Below are 19197 nucleotides of genomic sequence, written 5' to 3'. Positions count from 1 at the left end.
AGTATGTCTGCTTTAGTGGTTAAGGGTCCTGAGAGGAGTTGGAAAAGTCCTTGATTCAAACTCGGGCTTTAGCAAAAATTTTGGTTTTAAGTGGATAAATCCCTTAATGCTTGGATGTAGACCTTTTAAATTATTGTGTTAAAAAAATGTCATAAAGAAGCATGTGGTCTAGTGGTTGTGGCGTCATTAAGGTTGCAAGGGAGCTGGGGTTCAAGTCTTGGCTCTTGCAATTTATTTTGGTTCTTCTTTTAAAGGAACCTGAACTTTGGCCTTTAGACTTTTTAGTTAATTGAAGACAAAATGTGACACAAAAGAGCTTGTGGTCTAGTGGCAAGGTGGCGTGTTGTGTAACTGTGAGGTCTGAGGTTCAAGTCTTGGGTTGCGCAATGGGGTATTTATTTTGCTGCTTGAGCTGTGTAAGTGGCAGACTTGGAGTGAAATACTGGCAAAGGAAGTTTGAACTGGTCATAGAGGGAGTGGAGTAGAAATCGGTGGAGAGATTTGAAGAGAGAATATTGGGAATTGGGGAGGTTGTTCTTGTGGAGAGTTATATATATCACATCTCATTTGTTCCTTGTTCTGAATAGGGGGAGATCGGCGAGGCTTTCAAGTTATTCGTCGCTTTCACCAACCTGCATTGCTTCAATTCCTTACTGGTGGTGGTCGAACCAAGGGTGCGATAATCATTGATTTGTGGAATAAGAGTGTTCGGATCGAAGGGAATCTACAAATCGCATTAGGTGTGTAAACTCCCCACTGTAATTGTAGAACAGCAAAAGTTGAAATACGACGTTTGGGACCACACGAGTGTGCGATCGCTCATGTGGAAAGCCGAACCTGCGAATCATGGCCGATAGACTGTAGAGGCCTCCATGAGCATTTCCATGAGCTTAGGCCGTAATGGGCCGTGTGGGCTCAATAGGCTTATGGGCCCCACACAGATAAAGTCCACGATTGGTGGCAAATACTCGATCAGGCTATGTAGTTCGTATAGTCGTGACTAAATTTGGGCTAAAATGGGCCTTGGGCCCATTTGCACCATTATGACCATTTAGGTTATCTGTGTCGCTCGAGGCGACTGTAGGCTTTTGGAAAGGTTGTAAAATTACTGGAATACCCTTAAAGGGTAAAACTACTAAAATACCCTCGAAGGGTAAAATTATCGAAATACTCTCGAAGGGTAGAAGAACTATAACGCCCCTGTAGGGTAAAATAACTGCAATGCCCCTGTAGGATAAAATGACCGTAATGCCCCTATAAGGTAAAATGACCGTAATGCCCCTATAGGGTAAAATGACTATTTTTCCCCTCGGGGTTAAATGATTGATTTGCTTGTGATGTAAATGAATGATTTGTCCGAGATGTAAATGACTAATTTTTTTATGATTTAAAATACTGATTTGTCTATGATTTAAATGACTGATTTGTTTGTGATTTGTATGACTAATTTCATGCATGGCATTCTACATACACGACATACTGCATGGGGTGGGGATTCTGTTATGGAGGAAGTACTGTACTGGTGGCTTTGCCACAATCACTGTTACTGGTGGCTTGGTCACATATACTATTACTGGCAGCTTTACTGCGATACTGTTGTTGGCAACTTTGCTGCGATGCTATTGATGGCTTTGTGCCGATCATATTACCATTACTGATGGCTGTGTGCCGATCATATTACCATTACTGATGGGTGTGTGCCAATCATATTACTACTACTGATGGCTTTGTGCCGATCATACTACTATTACTGATGGCAGTGTGCCGATCATATTACTACTACTGATGACTTTGTGCCAATCATATTACTGTACTTATGGCTTGTATCCATTCTTTTTATAGCTTATTGCTATCATGTTTACGGTTCTTAGCCATTCTAGTTACTGGCAGCTTTGCTGCGATACTGGTTAGTGCCAAAACCGGTGATACATAAGGAGTGTCGGGATGGGTGGGTCAATTTAATCCCCACAGGAGTGTAGGGTTGGATAGGAGACGGAGTGCAGGGTTGTTATGGGTATTTATGCATTGGATATACTGATTCTGATATTGGGATGGGCTTAGGCCTAGATATATGTGATAAGTGCCATTTGATATGGTCTCAGGCCCAATCGAGGCTGATGGGGGCTAAGGCCCAATTGTCACCATTACTATATTGGGCTTATACCCACACTGTACTGTTATTGTTAAAGGGTTTAGGCCTATACTGTGTTGTTTTTATTTACTGACTATTTCTTTAATAAGGGGATTACACACTGAGTTTTCATAAACTCACCCCGTTTTTAACCTTTCAGATAATACCGAGCGTTAGACGGTTTGGAGCTACAAGGGACTCAGAGGTGGCCACACAACCGCATCAGCTTTCGTTTTTAGCTTTTGATTTATAAGTAACTGAATTTGGGCATTTTATATAAAAAGGCCTCTTTAAAGTTATAAACTTTAAATTGGGGTTTTTATTTATTTAGTTTGATAGAAACTGATAGTTGTAGAATAAGACAGGTTGTCAAAAAGTAACCGTTTTCAAAGATACCACGTTTTCGCAATAAATGAGATTTTGGAAAATTTATAATGTTTTAAAAGTGATTAGTTTTAAATGATGCACGCTTGGAAATGAACAACCCGTTTTGGAATCATCGTTTAATAACAAAATGATTAATTGATTTTAAAGATTTCAACAACAACAAGTTTTACGCTAATCACCTCAATGTGACACCGCTAGATTCGGCCATAACTCCTAGGTCGGGTTTGGGGTGTTACAAATGTTGGTTTGTTATTAGCAATTTAATTTTGTTAGTTTTAACTTAGTTTTTTTATATTCTTTTTCAGGTCTCTTGCTAGTTTATGAGTGGAGGTATTCTAAAAAATGAAGAGTATTGTTTTGATCCTGAAATTGAGAGAACCTTGAGGAAAAGGAGAAAAGAATTGAGAGAGATGACAAGGATTGGAAATGATCCACATTGAGAAGATCCATTACACCTGAATGGTAGGGATACTGATATTCCTCATGTAATAGATGATAGAGGGAAACCTATTAGAGAACATGTAGTGCCTATCTTGGATGATTCGAATCTAGAGACTGTCAGGCCTTAGATTCAATCTCGGCATTTTGAGTTAAAAAAAATAACGTTTCAAATGCTACAAACAATAGGACAGTTTAGTGGATTACCTACTGAAGATCCACGGCTGCATCTAAGACTCTTTTTGGAGGTCTAATTCATTCAGGCAACAGGGTGTTCCTGAAAATGCCTTGAAACTTAAGTTATTTCCTTATTCATTGTGATATCATGCCAAAGCATGGTTAAATGCTTTGCGGTCAGGAACAGTGGCATCTTGGAATAATTTTTGTCAAAGATTTTTGCTATGATATAATCCTCCTAATATGAATGCCAAGTTAAGGAATGATATTACAACTTTTCGGTAATCTGAGGATGAAATGTTGTATGAAGCTTGGGATAGATTCAAAGAATTACTTAGAAAATGCCCAATGCATGGTTTCCAACAATGGACACAGATGTGAATGCTTTAAAATGGATTATATGCATATATAAGGATGGTAGTTGATGCATATGCCAATGGCACGTTGCTAGATAAATCATATAGTAAGGCACATGAATATCTGGAAAGGATAGACAACAATAATTATCAATATCCGACTATAAGAGTAGGGATAGGTAGAAAAGCTGCCAGAGCAATAGAGCTTGATGCAATCACCTCGTTAATAACTTAGGTATCATCCCTAGCTAATATGATTAAAACATTAAAGAGACTAGCTACAGTGCAGGAAATGAAAGCAACCTAGCTAATATGTGTTTATTGTAGGGAAGATCATGTTTTTGATGAATGCTCATCGAACCCAACTTTAGTATATTACATGAGAAATTTTAATCAGAACAATAATCCATATTTTAATTTGTATAATCCAGGATGGAAGAACATCCCAACTTCAATTGGAGTTTTCAAGGATTGGGAAATTCTAGTAATGTTGCTTGATAGAATGTCACAAGTGCACCACCTGGATATAATCAACTCATGGCACTGTAAAATGTTCAACAAAGTTCTGTATCTTCATCTTCATCGATGGAAGCAATATTGAAGGAATATATGACAAAAAATGATGCTATGATACAAACTCAAGTTGCATCCCTAAGAGCCTTGGAAAATCAAGTAGGGCAGATTGCCAATACATTAAGCTTAAGACCCCGAGGAGCATTGTCAAGTGACGCTGAAAATTCAAGATCTTAAGGGAAGGAGCATAGCAAGGCCATTACACTAAGAAGCGGTACTCAGTTACTTGGAGTTGTTAATGATACTACTGTTCAAGAGGACATCTTAGATTTTACCTATGGAACAAATTCAGAACCATTCATGGAGCAGTCTACAACTGAGAAGACCAAACAAAAAAATGTTGAAGCAGAGTTAGCTCGTGTCTCCAATAAAAATGCCATAGCACAACAATATCAACAGTCTGAAGGAAGGTCACTGCCACCTTTTCCTTAGCGATTCCGGAAGTCTAAGAAGATTTTCAATTCAAAAAATTACTGGATATCCTGAACAAAATTCATATCAATATACCGTTGGTGGAAGCATTGGAGAAAATGCCGAATTATGTTAAGTTCATGAAGGATATCTTGTCAAAGAAGCGATGATTGGGGGAATTTGAAACTGTTGATCTCACTAAAGGGTGCACAGTAATGTTGATGAACAAATTGCCTCCAAAGTTGAAGGACCAAAAGGAGTTTTACTATCCCTTGTTCAATTGGAAATCATTATTTTGGCAATATATTATATGATTTAGGAGCAAGTATAAATTTAATGCCGATGTTTGTTTTCAGGAAGTTGGGAATTCGAAAGGCAAGATCCACCATAGTCATGATGCAGGTAGTATATCACTCCTATGCACATCCGGAAGGTAAGATTGAAGATGTACTGTTAAGAGTTGATAAATTTATATTTCTTGCAGATTTTATTATTCTAGAATGTGAAGCTGATAAATAAGTACTGATTATTCTTGGAAGACCTTTTCTAGCAATAAGTAGAATGCTAATTGATGTGCAGAAAGGTGAGTTGAAATTGAGGGTCAATGACTAGTAAAGAACTTTTAATGTTTTTGATGCCATAAAGTGTGCAGATGAAAATGAAGAATGTCATGCCATTGGATTTCTTGACTCAGCAGTAGAGGAAGAGTTTGCAAAGTTTTGTCACAACAATTCTGATGATGATGGAGATCTATTTGAGCTGACTGAAATAGAAATGACTAGTGAACTTGGTGAACTTATGAAGACCAAGCTATTTAAGTATCGATAAGGGAGAAGTTTCAAATCATTCTTTTAAGCTTCCTAGACCTTCCATAGAGGACACTCTTATTTTGGAGTTGAAGCCTTTGCCATTACACTTAAAGTATGCCTACTTGGGAGATAACAACACTTTAATAATAGTCATATCTGCAGAATTGACACCTGATTAGGAGAAGGAGTTATTAGAAGTTTTGAAGAAATCTAGGAAAGCATTGGGGTGGACAATTGTTGATATCAAGGGAATTAGTCCGACCATCTGCATACATAAGATTTTACTAAATGATTGTCATGGAAATTCTATTGAAGAGTAGAGAAGTTTGAATCCCATTATGAAGGAAGTCGTTAAAAAAGAGATTATTAAATGGCTTCATGCTGGAATAATATACCCTATTTTCCATAGTTCGTGGGTAAGCCTTGTTCAATGTGTACCCTAGAAAGGATGTGTCATCATAGTTAGCAATGACAATAATGAACTTATCCCAACTCATATTGTCACGGGATGGAGAGTTTGCATAAACTATCATAAGCTTAACAAAGCAACTTGGAAGGACCATTTTCCTTTGAAGTTCATCAATCAAATGTTAGATATATTAGTAGGGAAAGCCTTCTATTGCTTATTTGATGGTTAATCGAGGTATAACTACATTGCCATAGCCTCCAAAGATCAATAAAAAACCACTTTCACGTGTTCATATGGAACCTTTGCTTTCAGATGAATGCCATTTGGGTTGTGCAATGCTCTAGTAACATTTCAATGTTGCATGATGGCAATATTTTCGGATATGGTGGAGAAATTCTTAGAATTTTTCATGGATGACTTCTTTGTGTTTGGTGATACTTTTGAGAGGTGTTTGAAGAATTTGGAGCTAGTTTTTTGTCGATGTGAAGAAACTAACCTTGTTTCGAATTGGGAGAAATGTCATTTCATAGTTTGTGAAGGCATTATTCTTGGTCACAAAATTTCACAGCAAGGGATTGTCATAACCAAAGCAAGGGTTGAGGTTATTGAGAAATTGCCACCACCTACTACAGTTAAAGGTATTCAAAGTTTCCTTGGATATGTAGGATTTTATTGAAGATTTATTAAGCATTTTTTTGAAGATATCCAAACCTCTATGTGCTTTGCTAGAATACAATAAAACCTTTTATTTTGATGAACTTTTCGTGAAAGCATTTGAAGAATTAAAAAAACAACTGGTGATAGCAGCGATTGTTATAACACTAAACTAGACACTACCTTTTGAACTTATGTGCGATGCCAGTGATTTTGTTGTAAGAGGAATGCTTGGGCAAAGGAAGGATAAAGTGTTTCATGCTATTTAATATGCAAGTAGAATCGTGACAGATGCGCATTTGAATTACAAGACTACGAAAAATGAGCTATTGGTTGTGGTATTTGCATTCGACAAATTCAGATCTTATTTAGTTCTCACCAAAGTTACAATTTATACAGACCATTCTATAACTAAGTATTTGGTGACCAAGAAAGATGCCAAACCAAGGTCAATTCGGTGGAGCTTACTGCTGCAAGAATTTAATCTTGAAATTCGAGATAGGAAGGGAATCGAGAATCAAGTGGTTGATCACTTGTCGAGACTTGAAGCAGGCAATGAAGACGAAAATATTCAACTTATTAAGGAGGATTTTCAATATGAGCAATAGCTGGTTGCCACGACATTACCTTGGTATGCCGATATAGTGAATTTCTTAGTAAGTGGATTGCTGCCAGCTGAGCTTAACAATAAAAAACGAAGGAAATTTCTCTATGATGCCAAGCAATATTACTGGGATAATCATTTCTTATTTAAACATTATGAAGACCAAAGAATTCAAAGGTGTGTTTTGGATGACAAGATTGAGAGTATTTTACACCATTATCATTCAACACCGAATGGAGGACATTTTAGGGGAATGCGAACAACGGAAAAAGTTATACAATCTAGCTTTTATTGGCCAGACATCTTTAAATATGTATATGAATTTTGTCAAGCTTGTGATCATTGTCAACGGACTGGGAACTTATCAAAGAGGTATAAAATGCCATTGCAAAATATTCTAGAAGTTGAATTGTTTGATGTGTGGGGAATCGACTTAATGGGTCCATTTCCACCCTCTTGGGGTAATATATACATCCTTGTAGCTGTAAATTATGTCTCAAAGTGGGTTGAAGCTATGGCTCTCCCTAAGAATGATGCCAACTCAGTACTAAAGTTCTTGCATTAGAATAATTTCACAAGGTTTGGTACACCTCGGGCACTTATTAGTGATGTAGGCTCCTATTTTGATTGCAAATTAGTTGCTATTGCCTTGTATAGATATAGGGTTAAACATAATATTGCCACGACATATCACCCTCAGAAAAATGGACAAGTTGAAGTGTCTAATAGAGAAATTAAGCAAATTATGGAGAAAGTAGTCAATCCCACCCGCAAAGATTGGTCATCTAGATTGGATGAAGCTTTCTGGGCATATCATACTCCCTTCAAGACACCATTGGGAATGTCTCCTTTCAAGCTTCTATATGGAAAACCTTGCCATTCACCTATTGAACTTGAACATAAGGCATTTTGGGCAATTAAGAAATTGAACATGGATTGGATTAATGCTGGCAATAACCGAATAGTGGAGCTGAATGAGATGAAGGAATTCAAAGCGCAAGCTTATAAGAATGCCAAACTATACAAAAAAGGGACAAAGCGATGGCATGATAAGAAGATTTTGCCACGGCAATTTGAACCTAAACAACAGGTGCTGTTGTTCAATTCCAGGCTACAATTATTTCCTGGCAAATTAAAGTCTTGTTGGTCAGAACCCTTTGAAATAGCTCATGTCTACCCTCATGGAGCTGTGGAGGTCAAAGATATGAATACTGGACTTACATTCAAAGTCAATGGACAACAGTGGAAGAATTATTGGGGTGCCCCTATAACTCGGGATAAACATTCCATTGCTCTTCAAAATGCTTAAGTTCCTACCTCTATATTAGTTTCTTTATTTTATTCATTTTTGCTTTATTTGTTTTTCTTTATTTGATTGGGATAATTAGTTTTTTATTTTTTTCCTTTGCAGGTATACTACGGATTGGGCTTGGTAGATTAATAGTTAGCCCATTAGAAATACTTGCTAGCTTTTAATTTATTTACCCCTAATAAATTTTTTATCTTCCCGCCTAAACTTTCTTTTACCGTGTTAGGCCATAATTACAACCTTCTTATCACCCACGTCATGACTTGATTTTTTTCTTTCTTTTACCCTAATCAATTCATCTTCTTTCACAGTTACTATTAGTTTCTTTCTTCCAGATTTTCTTTGTTTATTCTATAACTGCAAAGTTCTTACCTTTTTCTTTTTACAGTTACTCTACCTTGTTTTGAATAGCTCGACGTGCTCCTTCTCCATAGGCTAATGTGCCTTTAAGAACCTTTTTCAACCAAGTAGCAGAAGAAAGATATACCAATAATATCTCCAAGCGATCGTCTTGTATTGAAAAAGGATTCATTTTTAAAGATGAACCTTTCATAGGGTATGATGAGTCTATATCATCCATCACTAAAAAACATGGATGATAGACTTTTTATGTGCATCCTAATGATGTTTTAGCACAGGTTGTCACGAAGTTTATGCCCATTTGATTTCTCCCAACTATGCTTTTATCTATGTAAGGGGAGCTTCGGTGTTTTTTGACGAATACTCCATTAATGCCCAATATGCCCTACCAGAAGAACAAGATGAACACACCCAATTTTCCACTACAATCACCATATTTTCTCTAACTTAAGTTTTACAAGACCACTATATTGAAGGAACCAAATGGATGGTGTCACAGCAAGACTGCTACACCGTGGAAAGAACCTCGTTAAAACCCAAATGTCGAGTATGGTACCATTTCCTTAAATCCTGCCTCTGCCCTTCGACTCACAACTCCACCATTTCTAAAGAAAGGATGCTACTACTTCATTCCATTATGACAGGAAGGAAAATAAATGTAGGAAAAATTATATTCAAAGAAATCCACCACTGTGCGCAGAAGAATGTCGGACATCTAAACTTTTAGTCTTTTATCACGGTAATGTGTCAGCGTGTTAATGTTCCTATTCAAGCCAATGACGATGCTATTCCAAAATTATATTCAAAGAAATCCACCACTGTGCGCAGAAGAATGTCGGACATCTAAACTTTTAGTCTTTTATCACGGTAATGTGTCAGCGTGTTAATGTTCCTATTCAAGCCAATGACGATGCTATTCCAAAAAAAGAGGCTATCACAAAGAAAATTATTATGAGGTTTTCAGGGGAGGAAATGCTAAATTACCCACCCCTTGGTTCTGCATCTACATCCTCCACTCCCACTTGTGCCCAGCAACCCCTTCCATTTCTCATAATGCATTTAAGCAAAATGTGCTCAATTCCCTTGAAAAGTTGTACAAGAAATTCAGTATGTTTGAAATGCACCAAGTTTAGATTGCCACAAACTTAGATAGAGTAAAAGAGGAGATGGCTCTCTTTTGAGGCAATGTAAGGAAGAGGGACGCTGCTATCAAGAAGTCCCTTCATAAGAATTTTACCAAGCCTATGTTTACGTTCCCCAACTTTCCTAAAGAATTGCTATCAAATAAAGAGGAAGGGGAAGAGGATGAAGTTGAAGCTTATGCAACTGAACCTACTACCATCCACACTACCACTAAGAAGAAAGACCAAAAAGGACCAGAGGGAGAGGAAGAGAAGACATAATCTTTGAACATTGAGTCTAACCAGGAAAGAGAAGAAAACCAACCCAATTTCTGCACCAACTGAACCTGCTACTGCACCTACCCCATCTCCATTGACTGTGCCAATATCAGAGCAAGATCGTGAGATTAATAAGCTGATTAATGATCTCACCAAATTAGATGATGAGGAGGACGAGGTGCCAATCAATTCCTTGAAATGGAAGCAGTGTTACAAGCATGCTTTGCGCAAAACCACTCGCCTAAGTTGAAGTAACAATAATTTCTTTCCAAGTGTTCATTTTTAATTTTATTTCATCATGTATTCATAATTATTGTCTTTACATTATTTTATATATGTCTTTGCATATTTTTTTTTATTTTTTTCTATTCATGCATTGAGGAAAATGCATCCTTGCGATGAGTATATTTTTGCCGATGATGTTCAATGAGGAATTTAATTCTTCGACGTACCTGGAAATTTGTGATGATGAATTAGTTGAGTTTAGCTTAGAATGGTTGCTTGATAATTGATAGCTAAAAATAGAATGCCCTAATTCCAATTACAAGTAGTCTAAAAACTTATGTTCAGGATAATGGTAATTCTCAATTTAAAAAAAAATGCCATAAGGTTCTCTAATGCTTGAAATTGCGAAGTAGGTCAGCAATATTTTTTTTTCTCCATTATGTTGTTGATTAGAAAAGTAAGTTTAAGTAAGACTAATTCAATTAAAGAAGCAGTTTAGGGACACTCCACTATAGTGCCAGGCTGAGTAGCTAAAGAGGTAGTTGTCTCTCCATCCATCTTCTAAGTTAAAAGCCTTAACTTCATGAGTGCATTTCATTCAAATTTTGACATTACGGAATAATTGGTAATTTAGTGTATGCTCCATCAAGATTGTCAAGTAAAGAAATCATGTGACAAGATGAATCCCCTAGTAAAAACATTTGTAATTGAGTTATGTAAGGCCATTTAAAAAAAAGAAAAAGAAATTAAGTTTAGATGAAAGATAAACTTAGTACATTAGGAGGTACTTGCTATAGTCGAAATTATTTGAGCTATTAGGAATTTTTATTTCTAGGGAAATATTTTCTGCACGTAGTATGCTAAATAAGCTTATGAAACTTGAACCGATTCTCAGAGACAAAAGATCACTAAGAATAGAGGTAAAAGAAATATGCTTCATACAGTTTGGCAGTACAATAGGAAACTATGTGTTATGGAAATTCTTGCATTCATACATACATGCATTCATCCATATTTTGCTTGAAGACAAGCCATAACTTAGGTTTGGGGGTGTGATAACTCTTGAAAAGAGTTATATTGCATGCCTCTAAACTTGATTAATTATCTGTACGTAAGTGGATATATTTCCATTTTTAGGATATTTTATAACAGTGCATCATGAAGCTTGGAGTGTGCTTTCAATGTTACTATATGTTTCTTTTGTTGGTGGAAGGAAAGGAATTATTTATGTTTGGAATGAAGAAGAGAAATGAAAGAGTGAAGTATTGTCATGGCAAAAGGTTGGACAGATTGCCAGCTGAAAAGCCATGGAAATTCTAGGAAGATGCTGATGCAGCACTCAGTTCTCGTCACTTTCAGCCAGCTGGACGTGTACCAGAGAATCCACCTGAAAAAGAGGGAGAAGTCTGTGCTAAAAGAGGAGACCTACCCTATAAAATAGGAAAGAGAGGATAATTTTATAGATGGTATTTTACACGAGGATTTAAGATCGGTTATTCTTCTCTAACAAACTCTCGTGAAAAATCTAGAGAAAAGAATAGAGGGTAGCAGCTAAAGCACGGAGTAGAGACGCAAGGTGGGGGACGAAGCATTCAACCCTAGGTCTTATTTAATATTCGAACACTAGAGTTGGGAGCTGATTAGGTGAAAGCTTTTTGAAGTTCTTCCTTCTTTATTTGATTAATTTTTGTGAATTTTAACTATTAAATGATGTTGTTGAAATATACCTTTATTTTGGATGTTCATTTCCAACCTTTGAGCTAATCTCATATATTGGAATTACTTGATGAATCTTTATTTCCATTAATGACCAGGCATTATCTTGATTAGATCTACTGTTTCATTCGATTTTCATTATTCTGAATGCATGCATAGGATCTCTAGACATAGATGGATGTATGGTATGTCCACAAACTTGATTTAATTCTGAAAAGGTTAGATGAGTTGGATTATGATCGAATGATACAAGTGAGTACTCAAAAGAATATTTGTAGCACTTTAGACATAGAGCCACGCTCTGTACAAAGTGAGGAAGAAAAAATATTGGGTATCATCCTTGAAGTTCGTAGACATACAAAGCTTTAGGGATAGTAGCTCGAAGTCTGACTCTCGAAAGAAGTAGACTACTATAGCTAGAATATGAGTAGTAGATTAGTTAAAACTTTTCCATGGCATTATTGTGTTATATGGATGTCATCTGAGTAATTCCAACCTTTCCATTCAATAGCATAGTTTCTCTCAACTTTGTCTCGTTAAATTGCCACAACATTTTAAGTTAGTTATTTGATTTTAATATTGCATACGTGATTATACTTTACAAATTTCTTCTTCTATTTTTGCCATAGCTTGATTCATATAGTTCGCAGTGATAACTTAGCCAAATTAATCCTAATTGATCCCTATGGAGATGATCTTACTTACTACTTTATTACTTGATTCGACGTGTACACTTGCATCGCATATCATTTCACATGCCACAGTTTGTCTTCCTTACCCTTTTTGTTTCTCTACTTGAGTCAAATTGGAATATCTCAATCCTTGAAAGCCTTTAGCTTTCTTTGCTAAAGGTGGTGGCAAGGAACTAGCTACCACTCTTTTGCTTAAACTGTTCTTCTTTTGCCTATTAATCCCTTCTATTATCCTGAGGGCCATCTTAACCAATGTCAAAAAATCTTGTAATCCCAAAGCTATTACATGAATAAATATATCCTCATTACATCCTTACTCAAACCTTCTACACATTTTAGTTTTAATTACAACTGACTCCCTTCCATACTTGTTCAATCTAACAATTTTTTTTTCAAATTTAGTAATCCTCATATTGCTTTACTTCAAACAAATGAATTTCATCATCTTCTTTTTAAGATAAAGTTGACCATCATACTTCTTTCTAAAATCTGTAAAAAAAGAATTTGCAAATTGATCCTCTATTCTAGGTTCACACTTCCTATGGTAGCTCACCATTGACAAGCTTTCTCTTTTAACAAAGAAACAACACATATTAACTTATTCACATCCATACAATATAATTCTTCAAACACTCATTTTTCCAACCAATATTTTGTAATAGTAGTGTAACGAACCTAAAATCACTATGCTATAAAAGTGGCATTGAGTTAAGATTGTGTACAGTGGATTTTTCGACAAAGTGAAATAAAGTATATAATCGATCAAGGATAAGGTTGATAGAAGCAAAAGGAAGTTGACTCAAGAATTACATCATGATATATTAATTTAAGGTAAGTACTGAATCGTAAAGATGTGAAAATTTTTAGGGCTCGATTGAAAATATTTAAAAGTTGAGAGGTTGAAATAGAAATATGAGGAAGTTAAGGGACTAAAGTTGCACTTTTTCAAAAAAAATATGAGTGGAAAAATTGTAATTATTAAAAATTCCCAAGGGCAAAATGATCATTTATTAAGAATGATGATTTTGAAAAACTTTACTAAAATGCCCTTGAATGTGTTGATGATTTGTGGCCATTGGATTTACTTACCTTGAAGTCTGAAATATGAACCCTTGAATTATAATAATGATGTTGGTGATATTTTATATTATTTAATCATCTAAATATTATTTTAATGATATTCTATTAAAGATATTTTATCATTATTTTAATTCATAAAAATTCGATAAATGTGAAAAAAGTACAAAGAAAAGTCTTCATACTTTCATTTACTTCTATTGTCTAAGAAAAAAAAAAGAGAAGAAAGAGTTTTGCTTTTTATGCAATTTAATCATTTTCCATCAATTTCACTATTTTCAACTACAATTCTTGATAACTTTCATATCCACTAAAAAAGAAAAGTGAAGTAGAGATCCTAGAAAGTTTGATTATCATCTTGGAAGCTAGAAATTGGAGTTAGAAGTGAAAAATTCGAGAAGAAAATGAATAGATTAAATAGACAAGGTAAGAATTAAAGTATTTTCTTATGAAATTTATTATTAGTTGAAGTAGAGATATGAGAAAGTGATTTCTAGTAAAGAAATTGACGATGTTTCAATATGTTCATGAAGTGAGAAAGAAAAGAAACTGATGGGAAATATTGTAGACAAAGAAAACGAAGTGGCAAAACTGTGAAACGATGAGAAGAGAAGTAAGAAAGCGAAGTTTAGCAAAAGAAATGTAAGTACTCTTATGAATTGTACTTATTTATTTAATGACTAAAATGAAAATTAGTAAATGCTATGTAAAGTGAATGAAAAATAATATTTAGATGTTATAAGAAATCATGTGATAAAGTGAAATAGTAAGTGGATGTGAAAAAGAAAAGTTTGAATCCATGATTATCTTGTTTAAAGGACTAAATTGAATAAAATAGAAAAATGCATTGAGCTATAGTAATATAAGTATTTTGTGAATAAAATATGTGAAATATCTAGAGTGATGAAATTAGTAAATTATGAAACATTAAGTGACTTGAAGCATAATCAAGAAATTCATGTGTAGATCATGGAAACATATAAAAAAAGAGAAAAATTAGTAAATTTTGTAATAAATCTTGTGCAAACATAATCCAGTCTTGAATCAAGGAGTGTTTAGTGAAGAGTATAAGAAGTGAATATTAATAGCCAAGTGTGAATTAATGAAAATTATTCATGAATAAAAATCATGAACTCGTAACTGCGTTATAATAAAACATAAATGAGTTTGAAAATATAATCGTGACATAAAATTTAATGACAAGGAAATTAAGTGGAAAACTATATGATTTATAAGTGATTTAATGTATATATAAATGGTAAATATTATTCATGTAATTATAATAATATAAGAATAAAAGTATCTTGTGATAAGTGAATAATTTTAAGTGACATACAATCGTGTTAATAAAGAATTAAAGAATTCTGCAAAATATTCATCTCGTGAACTATTCGTGTAATAGTAGTATTATGAAATAAGTGGGAAATTAAAACGGTAAGGAAATATTGCAAGGAATTATAAAATCGAGCATAAGTGATAGAAATGTAAAATATATTCATTTTTTGATATAGGGTAAAAGTGAAATATAAAGTGTAATCACGATAAGAATTAAAGTATTGTAATTAAATAAATAAAATCATGCAATCTTGTAAAAAGCCCTGGAAAACTAGGTAGGACTCATGGGATATAGTTGGCATGCCATATGAATTCAGGTGCTCCTACTCTATTCTTGTTACAGGTGACATTCGTGACACTACAATGCAATTCTTGTTATTCGTGTTTGTTCCGTGTATCTGACCACGCCTCATCGTGTGTGCGTTGGGGCTAAAAATCATGCAATTCATATATGAAGTTGAATTGCGGTATTAGCAAGCGAGCATGCCAAATTGTAATATAGTTATGTGTTACAACGAAACACCGAGAAATATTTTGAGGATCATACCCAAGGGATTGCTAGATTGGAGACAATTCGTATTAAATTAGTTACCTGAAAATAATTACTAATCTAATCGATATATGAATTAGTAGTGTTGAATCAAAATTAAGATAATAATAAAATTAACTAAATTATCTTAAAACTAAAACTAACCCTAAGTTAAGTTAACAAACCTTTCCTACTCTTAGTTTTGACAATGCAAGTTATTTAGCCTATAACCAATTGAAGCCCTAATTATTAACTAGGTCGATAATTACCCTTAATTTAATTACTCAACACCCTTGGCTAGGAACACCTTCTGATCTTATCTTCACTAAGGATTATCACCTAAGATACAATTTTTTGTCTCACCTAGGCAAATAGATACCCTTTCGGTCGTACCTCTTTGTACAAGTCTACTCAACAGGATACCTTTTTGGTCTCACTTGTCTAAATATTCTACTAGGGTCGTCAATCCTATTATACTAAGTTCTCTTGAATAAATAATCAATGTCAGATAATTATTTACTTGGTTAATTAACTAGTTTAACCAATTGATCCATGCGAGATATTTATAAATATCATAAAGTTATTCCAATTTTCATTTAAAATTCAATTAACTACATTAACGAAAGTGATATGTGGAGTCTTTGCTTATCGCGACGTCAGATGCTATTTGTGGATTTCTTCGTATCAATGTTTGGTGTTGCAATGTCAATAGTTCGGTGTCACGACATTCACTCCTATATCAACCCAAAAACTATTTTTAGCTCGATCTTTGATGTCTCGACTTCCAAGCTTCGTTGCCGTGACATTAGTAGCCAATTCAACCTAGAGTTACATCTTTAGCACCCAAATCGACTTACATGTCCATATAACCTTATTAAGTATCAAAATATCATAAAAATTATGGAAATACATAAAATAAAACTTGAACTATAAAATCATAAATAAATACTAAAATGACTTACTTCAACTACTAAACAAGATAAAATTATGTGAAAAGGGATACAAAATAACAGTGTAATTTATGACAGATTGGAATCCATTGTGGTTCTCCATGGCTTACACAGGTTATTCGTCAAATAAAGAAGTAAAATAAAAGTCGTGAAGTGAAGAAACAACGAGTTGTGAATAAAGTAAGCAATAATTCATGGTACATAAACCTCTAAGATCATATGTTATGTTTATGATATTAAGTGATAATAATATTTTTTCATAATTCATCTATAAAATGACATCATGAATAATCATGCTTATATAAAATTAAGGTATTGACAAGATTTTATATTAAATATCTAGTTAGAATTAGAATACATGCAAGTACTTAGTAAGCTTCTATGAAGCTTAACGCGTTGTGTGCGAGTAATGCTAAAAAGGAAAAGAGAGATGAAATGGAGCTCGCTTAAGCTAGAGTATCACATTTTTTCTTTGATATGGTATGGATTATGAATTATGAATGTAAATTAGGAAACTAGAGTGGCATGTATAGAGGTAAAAAAAGTTTTGAAGTTGAAAAATAGTGTTATAAGTGCATTGATGTAACACCCTTTTACCTGACCTGACCATTATGTCAGGGTATCGAGATGTCAAATTCGTTGCTGATGTAACACCCCTAGCTCGACCCGATTGTCGGGTCTGAGTTACAAGATGCCACATCCATTATCGAGCCACTATAATCAAATATTCAATAAACAAATCATTCAAACATCCCATCAAAACATAAACACATTCACATCATGATATAAAATATTTTCCGAGTCTTAATCGAGCTTACGAAAGCTCTATTGTTGGTTCAACATGAAATATGACCAAATTGTAAAGATTCAAAATTTTGGGTTGATGTCGTGACGTGAGGGAGTTCCTTGTTATGACGTGACATACTGACTTAACCTCATTGTGGCGACGGGGTTCCTTATCACACCGTGGTTAATGTCCAGATCTCGTCACGACGACCATTGTTTGATGTCGTGACGTGGACTCGTTTTTTGGTACAAACTAGGCCATTTGAAGGCTATCTCCTAGCTATCATTCAACTTAATAATTGGTGCATATTTGTAGAACCTCTCCTACAAAAAGAATACCAAAACGCATTCCCAACATTGCATTTAACTATTTCCCATTCAACTAATCTAATATACCTCAATTTGGTACCAAATCATATCAATTCAACTTATTGAATCAGAAACCAATCAAACATGCATATATCCATTCAATACCTTCATATTAACCATGTAAATTTGCACCTAACTATGCCATTTCAAGTGCCACACATATAGCATTAACCTTATCAAAGATCAATAATTAAAAAGTATTCAACCATATCAACTTCTAAGTTAACAAAAGTATAACACCTATATAAATGCCACAAAATCAAGCTTTGACCATCGCCAAACATGTAAATGTATAGACTGGAAATATTACAGCAAATATATATAATCAAGCAACGGCGTCCACATGTATACATGTCAAATTCTAATATAGTTTTGTACAAAGGGGTATAGCAAGTACTCCGAGGATCATACCCAAGGGAGGATGGATTAAATCGAAAATTATTTCTACAATAATAAGTCAAAACGATACTCACCAAAAATCATATTATGATAACTTGTAAGGAAGATTAATATTATGAAAGAAAGTAAGATTAATAGAACAAAATTCATTAACAAAGAAATCTCAATTAACAAGTAGAAGATTAACTCGCTTCAGTGGTTGTAATTAACTTTAGATCTCGAGTTCTAATGAATTAGCTAATAACTAATCATTTATTACCTTTTGGCCTCTAATTGATTAGTTAATCGACACACTTATCTTTCAACCTTGCTTTCTAAACTAGGATAAATTACGATTTACTCGGGAAACTTACCTTTCAACCTCGTTTGCCTAAATTACTTCCTAGGGTAATCAACCCTAGGGTTTAAGTGTACATAATTTACACCAACTAATTTTATGGGGAACCCTTGTTCTTTCATTAATTATTCCCACATCCGTTCGTTAACCTTCCTAAAGGGTTTAGCTACTCATGAATCTCAAGACCATGTTTCTAAGAATTAATTTAATCATGAAAAAACACAAATTAAACTAAAGAAGGAAAATAAAAATTGGTCCATTTGATAAACTACATACACCCGATTCTGTGAATTCCTTTAACAACTAGCGAGATATCGATGTTAACAAACAGTAAGTGAAACAAAAAATATAAAAATACTTAATAACGAAGTCTTGGACTCAAATCTAATCCAAGTTAGAACAAGAAATTAAAAAACTATTTTGAAAAGAAAATAAAAGTTTAATTAAAATACTAATTAAAACTAAGGCTATAACTAAAACCTAAAATTGTACCCTAAAGAATTGCCTCCTTAGCTTAGCATCAGCTTTGCTATTTATAGGCAAACTTAGCTAGTCACTAAGGTCAATTACAAGCCTTAATCATGCTAAATATGGATTGTGTAAATGAAAACACCCTTAATTAATATTGGCCTTTCGTTACACATGTTTCGTGACACAAGCTCATGCGTGCAGTAACACACAACTTCAAATTTGATTTCTGGATTTCATTCAGCTATGTTGTGACCCTAGAAGCTCGTGTTGTGAACCGATTGTCATTCTTGATG

General features: G+C 34.4%; 1 protein-coding gene and 1 non-coding gene across 2 annotated transcripts; one reads left to right on the top strand and one right to left on the bottom strand.

Moving 5' to 3' along the window:
* Positions 1 to 3385: 3385 nt before the first annotated feature.
* LOC121214320 (small nucleolar RNA R71) lies at positions 3386 to 3492 on the bottom strand. Its single transcript, XR_005909903.1, has one exon. It is a non-coding gene; the product is annotated as a small nucleolar RNA R71 (small nucleolar RNA).
* Positions 3493 to 7328: 3836 nt separating this feature from the next.
* On the top strand, positions 7329 to 8258 carry LOC107921625 (uncharacterized). Its single transcript, XM_016851456.1, has 2 exons — positions 7329 to 7501; positions 7607 to 8258. Exons 1-2 carry the CDS (start codon positions 7329 to 7331, stop codon positions 8256 to 8258), a joined length of 825 nt encoding a protein of 274 aa, XP_016706945.1.
* The last annotated feature ends 10939 nt before the right edge of the window (positions 8259 to 19197 follow it).

Source organism: Gossypium hirsutum, chromosome D01 (genome assembly GCF_007990345.1).
Source record: "Gossypium hirsutum isolate 1008001.06 chromosome D01, Gossypium_hirsutum_v2.1, whole genome shotgun sequence".
Lineage (NCBI taxonomy): Eukaryota > Viridiplantae > Streptophyta > Magnoliopsida > Malvales > Malvaceae > Gossypium > Gossypium hirsutum.
This window is presented reverse-complemented; position numbering and strand designations above follow the sequence as displayed.

Excerpts from the sequence above, each read along its gene's own strand:
- LOC107921625 (XM_016851456.1), top strand. The coding sequence starts at position 7,329 with ATGCCATTGCAAAATATTCTAGAAGTTGAATTGTTTGATGTGTGGGGA. Across the intron at positions 7,502-7,606 it reads GATGCCAACTCAGTACTAAA|ATATAGGGTTAAACATAATA; the intron begins GTTCTTGCATTA and ends TGCCTTGTATAG.